The 21,584-nt window shown below is 42.2% G+C and overlaps 1 protein-coding gene across 9 annotated transcripts in view; it reads right to left on the reverse strand.

Moving 5' to 3' along the window:
* Positions 1 to 21,454, reverse strand: part of ralgapa1 (Ral GTPase activating protein catalytic subunit alpha 1) — an 84,165-nt gene extending 62,711 nt beyond the window's left edge. For 2 of the 9 annotated variants that reach the window (XM_018695140.2, XM_018695142.2), the window contains exons 1-23: positions 20,834 to 21,454; positions 17,551 to 17,661; positions 17,372 to 17,421; positions 16,479 to 16,536; positions 16,091 to 16,134; positions 15,731 to 15,908; positions 15,469 to 15,584; positions 14,940 to 15,078; positions 14,595 to 14,803; positions 14,188 to 14,511; positions 13,843 to 14,022; positions 13,446 to 13,517; positions 13,161 to 13,309; positions 12,889 to 13,012; positions 12,365 to 12,511; positions 11,850 to 11,940; positions 10,919 to 11,083; positions 9,066 to 9,212; positions 5,031 to 6,911; positions 1,618 to 1,742; positions 1,287 to 1,521; positions 652 to 837; positions 28 to 198 (exon numbers count right to left, since the gene is read on the reverse strand). In XM_018695140.2, coding sequence (XP_018550656.1) covers positions 28 to 198; positions 652 to 837; positions 1,287 to 1,521; positions 1,618 to 1,742; positions 5,031 to 6,911; positions 9,066 to 9,212; positions 10,919 to 11,083; positions 11,850 to 11,940; positions 12,365 to 12,511; positions 12,889 to 13,012; positions 13,161 to 13,309; positions 13,446 to 13,517; positions 13,843 to 14,022; positions 14,188 to 14,511; positions 14,595 to 14,803; positions 14,940 to 15,078; positions 15,469 to 15,584; positions 15,731 to 15,908; positions 16,091 to 16,134; positions 16,479 to 16,536; positions 17,372 to 17,421; positions 17,551 to 17,661; positions 20,834 to 20,939 — 5,008 coding nt within the window. In that variant the 5' untranslated portion in view covers positions 20,940 to 21,454. The remainder of the gene's footprint in view (positions 1 to 27; positions 199 to 651; positions 838 to 1,286; positions 1,522 to 1,617; positions 1,743 to 5,030; positions 6,912 to 9,065; positions 9,213 to 10,918; positions 11,084 to 11,849; positions 11,941 to 12,364; positions 12,512 to 12,888; positions 13,013 to 13,160; positions 13,310 to 13,445; positions 13,518 to 13,842; positions 14,023 to 14,187; positions 14,512 to 14,594; positions 14,804 to 14,939; positions 15,079 to 15,468; positions 15,585 to 15,730; positions 15,909 to 16,090; positions 16,135 to 16,478; positions 16,537 to 17,371; positions 17,422 to 17,550; positions 17,662 to 20,833) is intronic. The other 7 variants (XM_051077998.1, XM_051077999.1, XM_051078002.1 and 4 more) reach the window with 7 other exon arrangements.
* Between the last annotated feature and the right edge of the window lie 130 nt (positions 21,455 to 21,584).

A 21,584-nucleotide genomic window follows, 5' to 3' on the forward strand; every position in this document is an offset into this window, starting at 1 on the left:
ATGTTTGAGTGTGTGCATGAGTATTACCCAGGTCATCAGGGGTCTGAAGGACAGAGTTGTGGAGCTTCTGGTCCAGCTGTAGGTGTGTGTGAGAGTGGGAGTGTGTGTGATCAGCATGCTCTGCTGTCAGTGTAGCAGGGGAGGGCGTCTGGGAGCGAGAGCCCCCAAGAGAGTGCATGGGAGAAGCACTCTCAGAACCTAAAGAAGACAGCAGACACATGACAAGGAGAAAAGAAGGGAAGCATTAGCAACTCCTGATTACACAGTCAAAGATCCAGATGCCTCTTGTTTGTTTATACTCCCTATGGTTAAAGTGCTTTTTCTAATTAACTTTACAAGATCTGTTTAATTTTGTTGTCACATCTCATGAGGAAACTTATCAATGTACTCTGATTTCTCTTAGAGGTTTGCATCACTCTAGGGATGGGCTTGAATTCAAATATAAAGATGGGGGAAATTAAAGCTTACATATAGAGTTTACAGAAGTTCACAGAGAAATGTATTTATAGCAAATGTGCACATATTCAGTTATATTCTATATTCATATTAACTGACAATAATACAACATACATGATATAAACATTTGTGTATATATGAATAGATCTACACAAATACAGTGAGAGAAATCTTCATGTTACAGGCTGTACATACCAGTAACAGTAACAGTATGGCTGAGGCTGCTGGTCTCTGAGTCGATATGAAGTGTCGTCAAACTGGCTACTTCATGTTCGTCACAAGCCGCACCCCCACCCAGGCTGTCCTGGTCCAGTGAGCTGCCTCGACCTCCTCCTCCAGATCCAACTCCTCCTCCACAAGCTTCTGAACTGAAAGTAAAATCTACAAGAGAAGCACTGAGTTAGGTAGGTAGGTATGGATTCATGGCCTTGCTTAAGTTACCCAGCAGTCTCTCTGACCACTGAGCCAGAGTACTGCAGCAGAGACTGTGAGGAATGGGATGTTAGAAATGATCAGCACTCTTGGGTTTCAGGGATTAAGTAGTCGAGGTACACGACTGAGGACGTAAACATCTGAAAGACTTCAACAGACAGGTTAATCAGACACACAGGGCAAGACTTACTTTTTAATCTTCAGCAATATTCCAAAAACATACTATTTAAATAAACAAAATGTTATTATTTATTATTTTCAACAAGCTCCACTGAAGAGGTTTTGTCAGCTTTCTTCTAAATGTATCATCTAGTTTATATCCCATGACTGCAGCGTTCAGGGGTTATGGTAATCTTTACATTAAAAATGTATCAAGAATCCGCTCTTTTTTTCCTTACTATCAAACTTGCAGGTGGAGTACTGAAAGGCATTAAAGGAGTCTGACTGGCTGTCAGAGCTGATGACATCAGAACCGCTGGCACTTGCAGGTGACGTCCACTCAGAGGGAACCCCCGGATCGTCGATAGGCCGAAGATCATCTGTGGGTCGTGATCCAGGGCTCTGACCTGCTTCCAGGAGTTCGGGTAGATCCCTGGGAACCTCCAGACTTCCCGGGCTGCTGCCACGGCGGCCCTAAGTATCAAGGAGAAAGTAAGCATTTGAAGCTTCAATGTTTTGTGATGATGAAACTTTAATCTTTGTGTATGTATGTGTGCATGTTGCACTGACTACTGTTCCTTTGGCCCTCAGTCTCTCCTGAATGAACTCGTCCATGAGGTCAGAGAAATTTGGGTTGCTGCTTCCTACGTCGCTGGAGACCGGACGGGCTTTCTGGACCACCTCCTCTTTGTTGGCTAAAGACACAAACACACATTAAGACATAAAGGCAGATAGATGATGATCAAAGACAAGAACACACTCATACAAACACACACACACACAGGAATTATGGAAAAATGGTATCACGCAGACAGGTGAGATGTGGACAAACATATACAGGGAGAGAAATGTGATAACACACAATGACAGAGACAGTAACAGGCTCATATCCACTCAAACAGCTCAAAAGACAGAAACTGTGAGAATAAGAAGTAATAAGGAATTTGTAAAATAATCATGTAATCAGGTGTGACTTGCTCATAGCGTCTACCTAAGTACATTGTTTGTGGTAGTCTAATTTAGGGATATGGTGACATTTTGTTTTTAAATCAGAAACACCATCCCTGTAGCATCATTATCAGACTAAGATTATTTTAATGGCCACTGCTGATGCTTGAACAGATGTTATATTAAAATGTCACAATATCCATACAACAAACTTAAACTAATTTAATTAATGGAGTTTCTCTGGATTGTAAGAGCAGTCCTGATGTGTATGCACTGTAGGCCTTGAGATTATCAAAAGACTGATGTTAAAAAAAGCCACAACACAGCAGGCACATCAAACACCACCAGGAAAGCAATGCAGGAGTTAATTCACACCATGCACATAGAGCGAGAGAGAATATCACCTTGTTAGGTTCAAACAAGCAGCAGATATGTTACTATGAGTTATGTTGCTGTTAGCTTGGAGGCGATGATAGCGGTCAGTGTGAGTTTATAAACTCTGATAGCAGAGAGCATCCATCAACCCCAAGTTAGATGAGAGTAAATCTGCTGCTCGCACTATTAACTAACTAATCATTCATTCCTGTGGAACCTGTGGATCACAGAGTTGACAGAGCTGGGTTGCTTCTATAGCTCAATACCATGACTTTGATCCATAAAGCTTAGTTGCTGAACTCAGTATGAAAATCCTGATTTTGCTGCCACCTAGCTGGTGAAAATTTCACTTTGCTGCACATTTGACTGGAAACCTCCACTCACACCATAGCCACTTACCACAGATCAAGACAGACTCTGTATGAACTGCACTGCTCTGCAGGTGTTTCATCACTTTGTCTGTCCTAGTTGTAATGAGATGTGCAACAAGGTTGAAACTTTCAGTCCACATTGGTCAGTGCAACAATGACCCCCTGTCATCTAAGTTTAGACAGCTTATTAGAGGATCAGCATCTTGCCATGCTGACCACAGGCGGGAACTGAAGTTAGGGGCAAACAAAGTTAACAATTTAATTCTGTTCAGGTTAACTTAGCTGAATCTGAAGCATTAACTTCTTACATTCCTGCTTGCTCACACGCACCATTAGTATGTTATTCAGATATCTGCTCTAGCCTAGAACATGAATTTTTCTGTGTCCACTAGTAGATTATTTGACTGTAATGGTTATTTGCCATGCCATCACCAGCAGCAACAGGAGTGACATCTTTGCACAGTACAATGTTGGCCTTATAGCATGGAAGTTCTGGTGCTGTGGTTGTAGTAAAAAGTAGCACTACAAACATGCTAAACTACAGTGACTGACGCAACAATTAAATTTCACCCAGCCTTTCCCTCTAACACAGCTTTATAGGCTTAGCAACTTGTCATGGCAGATCTGTGCACTAAAGATCTGCATGTATTCTATTTGCTCAGCTCATCAAGATGGGCCAGTTTTTGTGTGTGTAATGCTGTCTTTCTAAGGAGTTACATGTTGGATGATGACTGTGATTTGACTCCTTCCTGCCAATTACTAAGCTTCTGAAGAACCACTCACTGCCATACTGTAAGAGATCATCCAAAACAGGATCACACTGCAGTTGACTATGCTACAGCTCTGACAGCACTGTGCAGCAGAGCAGATCAAAGAAGCTGACAAATATGACATGGAGTAGCTACTAAACTTTGAAAAGCTGATATCTTTTGTGATGTCTTTTTGTAGCTCATCAGTAATGATGGTGCAGCTTTAGGGTGGAGGCCCTCACACTTGACTGTAGATCAGGAAAATGAGCAGATATTATGAGGATGCAAATACAGTATAAGGTTTTACAGCAAGACACACTACACCAAACACCTGTCATGAAAGTAGACAAACCAAACAAATATACAAATGATTGCTGTTGTTAGGTTCCATTTAGCACAAGTTGGCAAGCAACACACCTGAATTAAGTAAGAAAATAATAAATGTGGCTGTGCAACAGTAACTCCACATCAAGACAGATTGAGGTGATGAATCACTGTGCTCATATCAAGGATCTGACCCTCAAGACAAAATGATTTCACCCCAATTCTGCAATCTTCCACCCTGAGAATTAGAATGAATAGAAAAAGGGTATTTGAACAGCTGATTCAAATATGAAGTCCAGTTAAATTGATATAATCCTGTGGCAGTGTACAAGGCAAATAACCATCTAGATTATTGATTTGAATGAGCATACCTTTTCTTATCCATTCAAATTCTATGTGTATACCACTACTAAAAAAATGCCATTTTTACATAAGGTCTTATGCTGCATTCTAGTGGTCTGAGGATGAACTACAGCAATATGTTTACACTAAATATAAATGTGTGTGTTTGCTCGCCTAAGATAATCATTCACATTACTGATGCTCCTTTATAAACTCAACCTTGGCATCTACACGTGAAGCTAAATGTAACAAAGCTCTGCAGATGGAAAATGCCATAAAACATTTATGGGCTTTTTGTGGGGGATTATGTATAGCCATGTCTGTTTTCTTTCACTGGTGCTTTTATCTTTTCTATAGGCACTTATGTTTTTCTGCGGACTGTTGTTTCCTTCTGTGCAGCTGAAGAGGGGCCAGAGTCCGGGGAGGAGGCGAAGGAGGCACGAGGATGCCGCATGCAACATTGAGGAGAGGGAGGAGGAGGTGGAGAGGGAGGGGAAAGGGAGAGAAGAGGTTAAAATCCCAAAACCCTTAGAAGAAGAAAGAGAGGAGGGGGGAGGGGCTTCTCAGGTAGAGGAAGAAGTGGGAAGGAATGAGAGGAGGAGGGGGGGGGGGGGGGTCCTTGACAGGAGGCAGGCTGGAGAAGGGGCTACGTTCAAGAGGAAACACATCAACAGGGAGTTGAATTTCAGTCCAGCAGCAAGATGATGAGTGTCAGCCAAAAAAAAAATCATTCCATCATAACAAACCAGTTAAAAACAGCCAAAAAAGGAAAAGAGAGTTGTTGATGTTTGTGTTTTGTGAGTATCTGTCTCTTCACAGTTGTTGTTTTATCTGCTGTGTCCTTTATGAGCGCTTCATTCGTTGCAATCCTCACCTGGCGTGGTCGTCTTTCGTCCAAAGTAGCCCAGGACATGGGAGTAGAGGTCTCTTAGCGACGCGTCACCCATGGCAGCCCGGCCCTGCCGCTGTGGCGACGAGCCTTGGGATGACCCCTGACCTCGGGGCCGGGGCTTGGAGGACAGAGCATGAACCACAGTCTTATAGACGCCACCAAGAAGGGCCCCCTGGTGGTGACGTGAGGCAGTGCTGCCTGGCTCCTGGGAGCGGGAGCGGGAAGCTCGAGATCGCAAGGCTGAACGACCCAAGCGGCCACGCACTCCTGATGACACACCTGAGGAACCTGAGCTGCTTGATAATACCTCTGAGTGAACCTCAGAGCCCAGATTGGATCCCACACAGGATCCAGGATGTTGTTTGTCCTTGTCTCCCCCAGCCCTGTTTTCCAGACCTCCAGTGCCTGCTGTGACCCCCGCCCCGCTGTTATCCGTAACAGTCCCAGAGGCTAATTTCTCATGCGCCCCTGCCCTATGGCTAATCCCAGCCACAGAGCAAAACTTACCTGCACCCCCTGCTCCCAGCTTGCCCCCTGACCCTGCCCCAGCTCCAGCCCCTGGCCTTTCCCCAGCTGAGTGGCTGTGTGTGTGAAAGTGACTGAGGCGGCGCAGCCTGGCTCTCCAGTGAGCCTCTTTACTCTCGAGGGGATTGTGGAACTGGACAGACTCAGTCGAGGGCCGGAAGCTGACATGAACGCCCCCAGAATGATGCCTCTTGGTGATACCGCGTGACACTTTGGCCTTAGTTGAATCAGAAGTTTGGGAAGTTTGACTTGATTCAAGGCTGGATTCTACTGTGTTAGCATCTTGTCTAATTAAACTGACCCTATCATTTCCTGATCCTCCTTTATCATCCTGTTTCTTGTCTCCTGTTTCCCTCCATATATCACATTTCCCTTCCCGTCCTGCTGCCCTTCCTATAGTTCCTCCTCCTTTTTTCTCCCCAGTGTTTCTTTCTAAGCTAGCATTTCCCTTAGCATTGGGTGATGGCCACTGACACTGCAGCTCCAGGCACTCATAGATGCTCCGCTGTTCTGCTTCACTCTCCTCTGTTGAATCCACGCTGCTGTGTCTCACTGATTTACTTATCTGTCTGTCCTCTTTAGAAGTCTGTCTGTCCTCTCTTACCACCTGTCTTGCCTCTCCTACCTGTCCTGTCGATTCTATTTGTGCCCTAGCTACCCCCATTTGCACAGGTGCAGGTAAAGTAACACTGTTCTCTAATGTATTACTAGGACTATCTCTCTCTCCGGCCTCCTCCTTCCTCTCACTTCCTTTATGAGTGAGGTAATCCCTAATAGAGGAAAATAAATCATCCTCCTCGCCCACAGCTCCCATTTCACCCTCCTCTACATCAATTTCCTTTTCAGATGAAAAGGTAAATGCAGAATCCCAGTCGCTTACCCAATCAGAGCTAGAACCTCGGCTTCGAGAGCCAATCTGGTGCCAGAACTGGTCAACACTACCATCATCTTGTCCCTCTGAGGTCGAGGAAACAACACCATTGGAACAGGTAAAAGGGGTGGGATAGGAGGAGGTAAGAGGGTGTGGAAGTGGCTGAGCTGCGTGGCTGTTGGCTGCGAGTAAAGAAGAAGTAGTGGGGTGGTGGTGGTGGGGGGGAGTCGGGATCAAAGAGGGATCCCTCTGAGGGTCTTCACCTTTGACCCGCTCGGCGATGAAGGGCTCCATGATGTCAGAGGCACTGCTGCTCCTTGCGAGGGAGGAAGGGGCTGGGGGATCCAGGTCACAAGTCCCGCCCTGGAACACCTCAGAACAGGAGGTAGGAGGGGCCTCGTCGCTCTGGGAGGAGTGACGCATCCGAGAGGGGCGGGATGTCAGTGTGATTGGCGGGTCCTCAAGGTCTGGTAATCAAGGGAAGATTAGGAAAGGGGAGTGAGGTTAGTAGAGGATAATTAGGAATGAACACATGTAAATGCACATATACAGACACACGCTTTTAAATGAATAAAGCCTCAAAAAGATATCTGAAGAGAAACCTGCAAACACAAAGACAAAAAAAAGTAATGTGTCATTTGCCAAATGTGGTCCTTTTTGTACTGTGTACATGTGTCTTAAGCATGGCAACATATTTTCTGAAGCACTTCGTCAAGATTATAAAGATGGTGCTGAAGAGATTTGTATTTCTGATTCCCCACAGTTCTACTTTAAAACAAACAGGATTTTCTAGTTAAAGTCTCTAAAAAAAGATACATACTGATAATATTTATTAAAGCACTTCTTAAAGCACTAAAGCAGCTTAAAGCACCATGGCTGCCAAAGCCATCCAATCTCTGGTCCTTAATCAAATCAGTCATGACTGAGATATGAAATGTAAACTGGATTCGATATCAGACATCCTTCTTAGAACTAACTCGGATGCCTGTCTGTTGTCAAACCCTTGTATAAAACAACTTAGTTTCTAGAAGGAGTAACTGCAAAACTCCTGTGTCAGTCATAATTTTGAGGACTTTGCGTGAAGCATCTGTTTGTGTAAATGTCACTGTCTGTCTGCTAGCACAAGAGAAAGGATACGTTCATGACCAACACAAAAATTAAAAACTATTTCAAATTTCCTCTTTAATGACATAATGTCATATCTGCCACAGCTGTTGAGCAGTCTCATTTTTTTTTATTTTAAAAAGAATTTACAGAGGTGTAATCATCTTTATGAGAACACACACACCAAAAGTAACACAATAGTATAGTAAAATCACGCGAGCAGAGGATATTATAAAGTAAATCACCAGCACCGGCAAGTCGATTTAAATGCCATCCCAAGAATAAATGGCATCAAATTAAATATCATCAAACATCAGCGGTAGGGAGATCTATGAGAAGGGAACAGAAGAAAAGGGGAAATAAAACATATAAAGTAAAGCAAGCACGTCGAGTTAGAAAATGACAGAGGGACATGCATGTGTGTAGGCAGGCAGATAGGTAAACGATACAGGCTAACAGGCAGAGGAACAATCAAGCAGACAGGAGTACAGGTTGGCCAAGTTTCTTGCAGTCAACAAAAAACAACAGAGACACAGGAGTTGTCTCCATCTACCTTAAAACTTCTAATTTACATTACACAATTAGTGATATATTGGTAGTACAAAATACAATGACAGATGTAATTATTTGGTAGCGGGTTGGAAATATTTCACACTCACCAATGCACTAACTAATGTTAAAACCACCACAGTAACTAACTTATACGTGGTAGGCACAGTGAATAAAACATCTTGGCAGGCTGTGGAGGAGGTAAATTTCAGACATCATTTCTAAATCCACTACTTTAGGTAACTCATAATAAACCAATGTGATTATTTCTACTCGGGCAAAAATTTGGCACAGTATGTAATTCTTCATAAAGAAATGCTGATTTAGACAGTTACAGACAAATACATCTGTCAGCTGACTGACTGTAGGTCAAACACAGGAGGGCTGAGCATGCCTTGTTTTGCATGCTCTTATTTACTAGCCCATCACTTATGAAATGTTAATGAAGCATTCTCCAGAAACAAAATATTCTTGTTTTAACTTAAGCAAGCGATTCTTCATTCTTATTCACATGGCACTGAGTGACCTTTGCATCCCTCCCTTAACACTCTCAGCCTGATGGTAAGTTTGACAACTTGGACAAAATAACTCAATTCCTCACTAAATTTTCGCTATTTTCAAAATGAAAAAAATGACCTTTAAGTGGGTGTACAATATGTTATAATCATCCATTTGTCACATGCAAACTTTCAAGCAATGCTGATCAGATTATTGCAGTTTCAGGAGAGTGATGCATGTCAGATCTTTAAGCATCTCAAATCACACTAATCATCCCAGTTATGGGTCAAAAAGGCAAAGGCTGTAGGATTCCTGATGGACCACATGCAAATAGTTGCCTCAGTAATGATAACTACACAGTCAGAAAATGGATAGACAGACGTGAGGTTACAGGCATAAAGATTCACTTTCTGACAGACGTGTAGACGACTACAGTTTCCAGGCAGACAGGTAGTGCAAAGAGTGTGTACCTGCCAGCTGGTCGGCAAGGGGGGGTAGTAAAGGGTGGTGGTGGTGGAGGAGGACAGGAAGAGGCGGAGCCAGAGCAGGAGCACTCTTGGCACTGCGGATAAAGGCTGAGGACAGCAGAGAGTCCCCCGTAGAACAGCTACGCAGGGCTAAGGAAGTAGGAAGAACAGATAGAAGAGAAAGAGAAGAAAAGGGGGAACAGTGTGAGACAGAAGAAAGCACAGAGGAAGTACAGGGGGGAAGGGGAGGAAGTGTTGAAGTGAGATGAAGTGAAAGAAAACGTGGATGTATGGATGAAGATGGAAAAGTGAAAGGAGTGAAAAAAAATGAAGACAGTGGATAGAGAGAGAAGAAATGGAGTAAAAACAAGTTTGAAGAAAAACAATGAGAAAAAGAAATAGGTAGAAATAGGTAGAAACAAATAAAAGATATTATTTATACGGTAGAGAGCACAGAAAGGTAGTTTGGGAAGAAGGATAGTTTATGAAAAGATCGGGCGACAGGACAGTGTAGAAAAGAGGAAGGTTCAAGGGCAGATGCAGAGAGAAGGGGACAGGGAAGGTGAAGGAGGAGTGAGACAGGGTTAGCTCTGGAAGAAAGACAGTGAGACAGTGAGAGGCTAGTGGCAGCTTGGCACTCTGGAAAGCTCAAATCCCCTCTAAGACCATGACACACTACATTTTTAATGCTAGTCAGACACAGTTAAATTACAAATGAGGCTGTCTGCAAGCTTGACCAAATCTATGACTTGTAAATACATTTGCCATTGAATGTGCAACTGACAAAACATGGTGCACACCTGCGACAATGTTGGCATGAGTGGACTCGTTTCTCACAATAAACACACACTTGAAACTTGAAAACTGGTATGAATGCTAAACCCATAACACAGTGGTCCAATTTATCAAGGGTAAGTAAATGTATTACCTTGATAAAACTTTGGAGGGTCCTACAGACAACCTGCCAATAGGGTTCTTTTATTTGAATGATCTTTACAGTCTTTACTGTATCTACAATCATGTATCATTACCCATGTATCATCCCTAAGAGTGAAGTAGAACCTCATTAATTTAAACCAATAACTTGAATTAATCACAGGCAAACATCAAGTGTCCAAGAAATGGGGATGAAAACATATTTCATGGGTGTTTGTAGTTTGCCATGTTGCTTTTTCAAGTAATTCAAGACAATAAATGTGTATGCTATATGTGTGCAAGATGGTAACAAATACAGCAGTACTGCTTTTACTATAACTTGTAAATGATATTACCATTTTAAATTCTGTATTAAAGTCAAAGTTTTTAATGTCTTGTTATGTTTTTTGGAATATCATAATTAAGATGTATTTCAACATCTAACTTCATCCTGTATTTTGTTCTTATCAGAGGTCGTGATCATCTTGCTCTAAGCTAGGAAAGTTATTTTTGTACACTGGTGATGTGACCATTTCTCTCACACCAATGGCCACAGTTGAAGCTTTCACATAAACAGGATTACACTGAGAAGAGGGAATGACAGTAAGCATACACCACAACTTCCTGTCAGACACACAGGCAGGAGGAGAAAAGCAGAGGAGGTAAGTCAGGTCAAATAAAACTGATGTGGGAAGAAAGAGGATCCATAAACAGTGCACTGAGAAAAGACAGGGCACTACTTTTCCCCTGTTGAGCCCCCCTTTGAACACTCACATAAACACACGTGCCAGCCAGTTTTACCAGGATACACAGAGCAATGTCTGGGAATCTGTGCCTTGAACAAGACTAATGGCAAAATTTTCACAGCCAAATAAACAAGGCCTTTCCTCATACAGACACAAACACAAGGAGGATAGGCATCAAAGCAGAGGAATACTGACCTACAGTCTTCTGGCGGACAATACTCCTGGCCTTTTCAATGCCTGGTGAGCCAGCGGTGGTGGCACTTCGTTGTCTCATTGCTGCTGCTTGGCCTGGTTGATCTCTGCTCCAGCCTTTGGAGAAGGAACGATCCACAACCTGCCGCTGGCCCTCTGAACCGATACCTTTAGTATGAATGGAGGGAAGTTGAGAATGAATGTTGTCTTGTCAGTGCATATTCACTGGTACTTTTGGTATCTCTGTAAGTAAAAATGATGTGTGCAGCAAAGGTGGAGGTACAGACGTGATGCACATTTCCCTTTCGTAGTGCAAAAAAGGAAAAGGAAAAAAATCTCTAATTTACAAAAATATTCAGACCCTTAATTCGGTACTTTGTAGATGCCCATTTGTAATTACAGCTTTGAGTCTTCTTGGCTAAGTTTCTACAAGCTTTGCATGCCTGGATAATTAAAGCAAACAGGATGCACCTGAGTGCCACAGGTTACTTTTGTAAATGAGATTCCAGTTCTTGATTTTTAATAATTTTGCAAGAAAATTGTCATTAGAGATTGTTGAGTGCAGCTTGATGTGCAAAAATTGTAATGCTACCAATTTAAAACGAACTCTACAACACAATAAAGTGTACATAAAGTAAGAGAGAAAATTTCCTTATGGTTGCTTTTGAGAAGTTGCGTGAAATTGCTGACTGCCAAAGAACAAAATTGAAAATTTAAGCTAGGGTGCCTGCACTTTACATTTAACATTTTGTACTTTAGATATTAACCTATTGTGATATGTGATATTGTGTAACAGTTGGTGATTGTTTTTCAAGAACTGTAGTTGGCTCTGGTCAATGTAATGTCAAAAAACAGCTGGCTGCATCCAGACCTGCTGTTAGGAATTTGTGTGTGTCTTTAAAAGGCCTGTAAGGGTCTCTGGTGACTGACCAACCTTTTCCTTTATGTTTCTTCTGTTTTTGTTCACTGAGTTTGTCCAAAGGCAGCTCGTTGAGATCAACACTGTACAGGTTCCTGGCCAACACCTACAAAACAAAGACATTCACTTTAACACTCAAATAACTCATTGCAGAGCATGTGAGAAAGATAACAAAAGATGACAGAGGCAAAATAAACCAGCACAAAAACAGGAACAGAAGTGCTGCTTCCTTCATTAAAGTGCACATCTGCCTCTCTAATGAATGCAAACCGCAGATGTTATTGTCAGTGAGTAAACTGAAAAACCCAGGTGACTTGCTCTGAATGAAAATGATTAATACAACAATTTGTCTTATTTCCAAGCCTGCCTTTAAAAACTTACTTAAACCTTGACATTTTCAGTTATGCACTGAAATCAGAGATAGAATCATTTGACAAACTTAATTTATTCATATCCATACACAATGTGGACACAGTGCTTGATATAAGGTTTGAAGGTAGCATACTGAAAACCCAGAAACTTTTCAGTACCTTGGTGAGGGTTTCCATGGTGAGAGACCACTCTGTGACCAGTTCCTCCCAGCAGGTCAGAGAGGAGAGGACAGAGAGGAGGTCATCCCACAATTCTCTGCTGATGTAGACGTTTAAGTTCCCCTTAATCCAGGCTACTATCAGTGTCTGTGCAGAAAGAGGGAGGTGAAATGATACATACTAAATACTAGTCAGCTGGATCATACCTGAGCACTATTAAACTTCATTAAGGTGGTAAATAACAAAACTACATTACTGTGAAAACAGGACCTCTTTAAACCGTGTTTACCAAGAGTCCTGAAGACTACTCTTTTATTGGATGATTACAAAATTGCCATGAGTGCATAATGTGCTTTTCTACACATACATAATAATATATTCTGTTATGTTTTTGTGGCCAACTATACATTGAGTATTTAATTTAGTATCAAGTATTTAGGACATCACAGGTCATTCTGTCTTCCAGAAACTGTAATGTTATGGTGACTGTAACACTGTCCCTATTCACAGTAGTAGTGATATACCTGAAAGATGGGACCAGCCAGTCTGCCTGACAATGTGTTGTTCTTTTTGCCCTGAGGCATGATGGATGGAGGTCTTTTCATCACTGACTCCGTCACCCTCAGCAGAACCAACAAGATCTGCTCCCTACAAACAAATACAGGCAAGTCAAAGGTTGAGCCTTGTTTTAAACAAGATACTGCTGAAATGCTTTAGATGTTGACTGTCACATAAGTAAGTATGATAAGTATGATTTCTTGTGTTTTTTGCTGGTGTTTGTGCAGCTTCTTTTTACCATGTTTTCTGGTCCATGGTCTCGTGCATTACAAGACTGCGGTAAATGTTCAGGACTCGCTTGCACATGTCGACATGCTCCTCTAAAAGGATCTTGATGTCATTGGCTGGCTCCAATAGGAAAACATTGGAGGAGTGGGTGATAAATACCTGAAAAGCAGACAAATGTTAAATTGGTCAAAAAGAACTTTAGGAAAAAACAGCAACAAGATGCTGCAACAATAAGACGTTTGTGTGTGAGTGAGACAGGAGGACAGACACTTTTAAGTCAATGTGAGAAACAAACCTGCAGTGTAGTCTGAACTCCAGCATGAACACTGTACTCCAACAATTCACTGTCAATCACTTTGTTCATTCCCTGAAGAGGAAAGAAAAAACAAACGCACTTCACTTCACTTGTCACATGGAGTGCGACTCAGCTTGGGAAAACAGTTGTGTAATGTCTTCAGTAGCTCTGCAGGGGGCTTTCCAAAATTTGTAAAAACATCATCAGTTATCTTGGCTTTAGCTTCAGACTTAAAAATTATAACAGAAATTCTGGGTTACAAACTAGAGACATGAAGTTTAAATGAAGAGGGCATTTGGGAGGTATATGTATGTGTACATAAAGATCTGGTCACAAGGCCCATCATTTACTTGAATATTGCAATAATTTCTATTACTCATTTAAGGTAGTTCCTCACCTCGTCCTCTTTGTCTCCAAGCTGAGAGCCTGAATCCAGACTGCTGGATGTGGCTATAGGATATGGACCCTCCTCTGGCTCCTTCATAAACACTGGTTTGTCCTCCATGGAGATCCACTCCTGATAAACACGGACCACTTTTCGCATTGCTGCTGCCTCGCACATAGGAAGAAGAAACGCCTGTATTGCCAGAGACATATATTAATAGAGACCCATGCATAGATGTACCAAGAAACAGAAAAGCAGTTTGACTAAGGATACAACACAATAACAGATCCACTCCAAATGCAGACATGACATGACAGTGAAGTGCTTGTCAACAGCTACAAATTATTCCCCCTTCACCTGTCTAAAGATCTCTGTGATGAAGTTGACGTTGGTTCTGGAGCTGGTCAGCACTCTCCTCACCACCTCCATGTCCGTCAGCTGCTCTTCATCCATGGAGCAGAGTGAGGAGGAGCTGGGTTCCCTCTCCGTCAGCGTAGATGTGTTGGAGTGGCTCTGCTCAGGCTCGCCCCCAATCCCCGGACCCCCGGATAGCCCCAAGCTGCCTCCTCCTGGCCCGGATGAGCCCCCACTACTTTCCAGGTGGCTGTCAGACCGAATCCCACCTCCGCCGCTGTCGTCTGAGCTGCCTGCAGAGCGAGCTGCCAGGCCGGCTGCTGCTCGCTGGAGGTCAAGAGGTAAAGACTCTTTGTCAAAAACCCTTTGAACATCAGGAAGTACTGTCTTGTACATTTTTACTGCATTACCTGTATGTTCTTGGGGACGTTCTCTCCCTCTGTTCCTGGGATGTGTGTGTGTGTGTTGGGTCGTGGTTCCAGCCAGAAGGAAACCAGCCAGCGTATGAAGATGACTCGGGCCTGAAGGAAGCTCTCCTTGGTGCAGTACAGTGTTTCACCACCATCCTGCTCCCTGCGAACCACACTATAGTAGGGCTTAGGACGCATCGGAGGCACGTCTGCAGGGAAAGAGGGAAATCTTTATTTATGTGGTATAGGATTGCATTAATATAACATTATTGTTCAGTCAGTGTGTTGTGATTAGTTTGTGGATTTACAGTGTCTAGTAGCTCTTAGTGACTTCATTGTACTAACCCAGTATGGGGTTGTAGAGGCTGGTTTCCATAGCGAAGTTGGGAAAGATGTGAGGAAGGTAAAACTTCCTGAAGTGACCAAAGAGGAAGCTAAAGCCACGTTCATGGTTCTCTTTGCAACGCCACTCTAGAGACTTGGCCTGGTGGATACACACACACAAAGACAAGCTTGTGTTATAAAGAGAGCACTGCACATACAAAATAGGGTCAAGTGGAGAAGAGCACCATTGTTTTTAGGGGAGAATGTTATCAGTGTGTGCATGACTGCATGCATCTGTATGTGATAGCAAGAGGAGGAAATAGCAGAACAAAGTCAGTTTGGGTCAATAAGGGATGAAACTGTTGAGGGAGTTAGTGATACCGCTCAGGGATTAGATGTATACTTTACCTATCACCAGGTTTGTACAGGATAATAAGTAACTGGTTACCTCCCATATGTTTGGCATTAGTAGCATTAGTAAGGGATCTAAACATTTTCAGCAGTGTAATCATGTTGTGTTAACTGTGTTAGTAAGAAATAATGATAATACCTGGTTTACCATGTATTTCAGTAGCGCTTCAAGGAAGTAGGCAGTGAGGTCTTCCTGGTTCTTGTCACCTGACTGGGGAGGAACCAGTGGAGTGATCTCTTCTGGGGTGACTTGAGCTGCAGGGGGAGAAGCGGGAAGACTTATAGTTGATATTGCAATGAATAGTGCAGTGTTGCTGCTATGCTGTCATTTGTCTAATCACCATATAAAAGTCAAAAGTGCATAACAGCAGTGTGTGTGTGTGTGTGTTTATTGTACTAACTCTCTGTCAGACTCAGTGGAGGGTTGATCAGAGTGTCCAGGGTGCGTGGGGTCCCGTGGCAGAGTGGAGCTGGGAAGCCAGGAATCAAACAGGCAAACATGCAGAGCTGCTCACGCTCTGCATTACTCTGTAATGCCTGCATCCACAGCAGGAACAGGCGCACACCTTCACGGCGGATCTACAACGTAGATGAGAAATGAAGAAGACAGAAGAGGCAAGATAGACCAAATTAGTACATGTTATTTGCAGCATTTACTTTTTCTAAAATTAAGAAGAGGCATGTTGTCCAGAGGAGACCAGAGGATCACGGTGTGAGCACTATGATTGACAGTTAACACAGGCAATAAAACAGAGCAGTACCTTTAAAGAGTTCCCAGTGTGTAACAGCTTCTTTAGAATCAGCCCTGTGAGAGATAGACACATCAGCCTGGTCACTTGATACTGTGGTGCAAAGTGACTATAATCAAAGTTGGCCAGCTTGGAATACATTACATGCTTACTTTACATTGGTATTTACATTTGGAAAAGTAATAAGCTGTCAAGCCATGAATTTTTCATTTTGCTGTGCTGATGCTGGTTGGTATCTTGACATTACAAGAAATAATCTGTCATCTGTGCGTTGAAGACTGGTTAAACCTGATTCGACAACACATAGTTTACTAGGACGATCTGATCTGCGGTACATGTGGACAACATCAACTGTTACATGTTTCAGGAAAGGGGCTGAGAGTAGTTTTGTGTGAGTTACCGATGCTGTGGAACTGCCATCGGCTCTGGATTCTCTCTGGCAGGAGCTGGAGGATTTTCTGGTTTAAAAAAAGATTACTGGTTACAACATTTTTTCTGTAAGACTTGTGTTATGAGTGAGTTTTACGAATAGACAATATAACCTAAAACCTACTATGTATCAAGATAAACTGCCCTATTTATCTTGACTACAATTGATGATAAAGATTTCATGGGCTTGTTGCTTATTCACTGGAGGAAAAAAAGGATTATACAAAAAATTTAAGCCAGTATCACATTCATTAGTAATCAGTAATTCTATAAACTCTGTTTCCCGTCCAGCCCTAATTTTGACTGACACCTCTCACAGAAAAGCTATATTAAGCACATTCTTTTATTCAAGCACTCATCAGTCCTGTGCCTTGCCCAGGCCTGTTCTGAATTTAAAGAGGAGTGTTTGGAGTGTGGAGGGGCAAATGGAGGTCAGTAACGCACACATACACACCCTGCTATCTTATCCTGGCTGCTCTGAGCACCACTACTCAGTTCTGAGTGTTGCAAAATGCCAGTGGTCTTAAGCTGAGGTCAATGCCAGCTGATGTAGTGGTATTGCCCAAGACCACCTACAGAGAGTTAGAGGCCATGGAATTAATTATTAAGTTTAATGTCAGAGCTAGATTTTGCATTTGGATTGAGCTTTTAATTTAGAAAGTACAAAATCGCACAAGTATAACTTCCACCCCAACTGACAAGTAGTAAATTATCTATCTTTACAGGACTGAAGGTTGTGAAAAACTATCGTAACATTTCTTTGTGTAAACCTTGTCATGTACAACCAGCTCCATGATTATACTCATTATCCAACCGTTTTCTCTAGACTTCCAGTTTGGGTAGAAATCTGTAATATTTCATTACCTCAAAGATGAAGAGGATTGAGTCCAGCTCCTCCCTCTGAGACTTATGACCTGAAACACAGAGACTGGCTTAAAGAAAGCATAATAATATAGCTTTAACAGTGATGATTTATTGTGTTACGTATACCTAGCCTACACTGTTATGCTTTGTTCTTTGTTTTGACCATGAGTGAAACTTACCTTTTTGCTTGAGGCTGACCTCAATGGTGACAAAGTTTTCAAAGAAGACATAGTAGATATGTGAGTAGTTCAGGTCAAAGAACTGTTTCAGTTCTGCAGGCTCTGCATTTTCTGGAAAATGAGAGGGGAAATAAACAATTAAGGAGAAAACCAAGGTCAAAACTATAAACAAACCTGCCCTTGATTCCTCCAGAAATTTAAACTTCCGCTGTGCTGAAAAGTGCTCAACACTTAATCTGATTCCAAGTCTTTCCCCATATTCATCCTTCACCTCAACTGTTGATAAAACATAGACATCTCCCTTACCAGCCCCATTGCTATATATACAAAACATCAAATGTGCTTCTCAGCTTGACACCCATGCCTCTACTCACAAATCTGTATGCAGTCAGGAAAGGTAGCAACATCATAACAAACACCTATGGTGATATTATTTTGAAATGGATAATTAAACCAGTTGTAGGCTCTTCACTGTTTATCTTTTGTCAGAAGGTTTTAGATTTAGAAGTATAAACACATCTATGAAAAGGAGTAAAAAGGAGTGCAGTAATGTTTCTGACTTTTCATCACAGGAAGTACGTTTGAGTAATACAACCTCACCATAGCATCTGGGTTCTCTAAATACACTTGTGTGACACACAGTCCACACTGGGTCCCAGTCAGAGTTTAAGATATGTACTTTTCTAAGGGATCAGAAGTTAACCTTCATGTGTTCTGGACTGAATCTTTTCCTTAACACCACTGGCTGTCAGTAGGAAGGAGACACCGCCTCAAACGCTGAGATAAAACACATGCTCAAACCAAAAATACAACCACAACTACAGTTCAGAGTCAAAACTGGAAGAGAAGAAACAACAACAAAAACCAACAAGCAATGTAGGACATTAGACTATGGACTAACACACAAGCATGCATACAGGTACACATACACTCAAAGGAGCCTCTGGTGATAGTCTCTGGTTTTGTTTATATGATGTCTGAAAGCTGCTCTCTCTTTCTCTCTTTCTCTCTCTCTCTCTCTCACACACACAGGCTGTGCTCCGTGCCAAAGTGGTTGCCCTTGTAAGGTGTCAGTGGCCTAGCTGAGAGGTTTTCTATCTCTTCCTCTGTGGACTGACATTTTAAAAACAACATTTGTCACCACTTGATTGTCATCTCTTGTACAGAAATTAATTTTCTACAAAACCTAGGGCAAATTATTAACTCTCTCTTCACAATGAAATGTTAGGTATCAGTGCTGAATGGGACCTGTTTAGACCTTATATGATGGGTCCATAATAAAAGATACAAGAGTGTGCACAGGTTTTAGGCACTTTAAATGTTTAGATTCTTGGACTGTGATTAAATGAAGAGACAGGTGCTGCTGCACAGAACAACTGAAGAACTGTGGCAAATTCTCCAAGATGCTCAGAACAACCTACCAGCGTGTTAGGGATTTTTTTTGCTTTTTTGTTTACTGTATGACGTTAAGTGAAAATTTATTTTTGAAAGCATCCTCACTTCACTACTAGTGCCTAAATATTTGCACAGTAGTGTACATTTGCCTACTGTTCTATGTCACAGTCAACAAGTGTGAACCAGCCATCTATAAAAATGACCTGCTTTACTCTGAGGTTTCCGTAATGGTCTGGTTTCAGTTTTTACCCAGACTACTTAACTTTAAGTGTAACTATACTCTGAACAAGGAAAAGCCACTAAAACAGCACAGCAAACTTTTAAACATGTTCTTCTGGGAATTTTTTTTGGTCTGAACAACATGGCCAAAACAGGGCTTTGGAGCAGTTACTTAATAACCCGATTGCATCAAAGGGATTACAAGGCAGTGGAATAGCTTCTTGTTGAATCAGTCTTTCAGATCAGGTATGAACTATTCTATTACAGAGTTTTAAAAGGGCTAAGTACTCACTCTCTGTTTCCTGCTATGGCAAATGTAAACATTATTTAGTGGAAAGTCTTGTTTTAGGGTAAGGAAATCTGTCTTCATGAGAATGATGGCTACATAAATAAAACTAACAAAGTGCTTCTTGCTGTGGGGTATACTGCTTAGTCTGCTTGTTCTCTAAAGTGGCATTGCTCCAGTTATTCAATTCTTATCAGTGCTGCAGCTAACAGTGCCCATCTGCATTTTCGTCAAGTGGTGGTCTGGCACCATGATCATTAAAACTATGTGGTTAGTATTCAGAGTATTCCTTCTCAAACAATGTCACTGCAAGTGTGTTTGTGTGTGTGTGTCTGTGATTGTTATCAAGGTCTTGTGTTCCCCATAGAGCAGAGACAGGGGGCACACCCCTTTTCTCTCTCACACACACAAACATGAAGCTCAGTAGCTCATACAATAGAAACAGGAAGTGGAGCTACTGTACTGGACACAGAGAGGAAATAATACAGGCTGTTTCCCTCTCAGGTCAGTGTGTGTGTCTATGGGTGTGTACATGTGTAAGAGTAAGTGTGCGTCAGTGGAAGATGTACAGAGACACACAGAGGAAATAATAGAGGTTGTCTCCCTCTAAGGTCAGTGTGTGTGTGTTTCAGTGGGTGTGTACGTGTGTGAGAACCAGAGTGTCAGTGACAGAAACACACAGTCACACAAAAACTCACACATCCATCATTTATTTATATTCATTACCCTGTCAGCCCCCCTATTCTTCCCACACATTCCACTTGGTGTTGAGTTGTAACACAACTTAAGAAAACATTCAGCAATTCTCACACACCAGGTCTTTGTCCAACACTCAGACACACTCCTGGAAAAATCACAACAGACTGACTGTCGCGGTGCCTACATTTTATGCCGTAAGTTACATACACACATGTTCTCACACGACAGCTACAACTCCACACCCGATTCTCATGTAAACAGAGATCCAAAGTCAAACTCCATTCAAATATCTGACAATCTTACACACAATATAAACCATGTCCTGAAAGCCTCTTAGCGCCGAACATCTTTAATGTTTAGCCTGTATATACAAGAGTCGCTTAACGCTCATCACTGTCATTCTGAAGGGGAAAAGCCAATAACTTTAACTTTATATACTTTATGAATTATCAAATGTTGAAATTTACAAGTGGTAAAATGTGCTGCAACTATAGGAACGATGCCGAAATGACGAGTGGATACTAAAAAAATGAAATAGTCATCAAAGTTTGCTATAAAAAGCCCGAGCCACTGTCACATGCACGTCAACTCAGAATTTCGTGATTTTCGAGGTGAGTTTGGTGTGGCACAGCCTGGCACGTAGTTGCTAACCTATTAGTTGCTTTAAAAGGATCTTTAACTTACCTATGACAATTCTAAGATGTTTGAGCCTTGTCAACACGTCCTTCTTTGGGTCCAACACTTTCTGTGTTGATTTTTTAACGTCTCCATGAGGCTTTTTGGAGAACATTCCTGAGGCAGGAGACACAAGAATGCGATGGTAGACAGCAAGGAGGAGCTAGCTGTGTAGCCACTTACACAGCCCCAGCTAGCGTTAATCTTCAAAGTATAACGAAACGCCGACACTGCTGGATCATTTATTAATGCCGCACTGCGAATTAGCAGTCCTCCGCATTGCCGCGGAATATACCAAGGGGTAAATTTTGTCGGAGAGGGTCCATTCTGTTTAAACTAAGACAAATATGTGAAACGTAGCGGAGCAAAGCATCCATCCATTGCACCTCCCTTCCACAACAGCCTAAAGGCTAATCTGGTTGGTTAGCTAGCTCCGCTGTTCACTTAGAAAACATCATGGCGGAGGAAGGAAAACAAAATAATGGATACCAGAGAAATTCAACGCAAATGTAGTTCAACAACAAGCGGACTCTGGTTATCCAGTTATACATATATCATATAAGCACGCTATAAAACTGCACCATATCTCGGGCACAAACGGCGCTTCCAGATTTAGGAGTTCTAACGTTTTAAACGCCTTTCGACAATTCTGCTCGAACTCTCCGCCTCGATCTACATCGGTGAACCCTGGGTAACGTAGTTTGAGGCTGATTGTTAACCCGTTAATGATGTGAATATTAGCCATACAGAAAACTACACT

Source organism: Lates calcarifer, linkage group LG19, assembly GCF_001640805.2.
Source record: "Lates calcarifer isolate ASB-BC8 linkage group LG19, TLL_Latcal_v3, whole genome shotgun sequence".
In the NCBI taxonomy this organism is placed as follows: domain Eukaryota; kingdom Metazoa; phylum Chordata; class Actinopteri; family Centropomidae; genus Lates; species Lates calcarifer.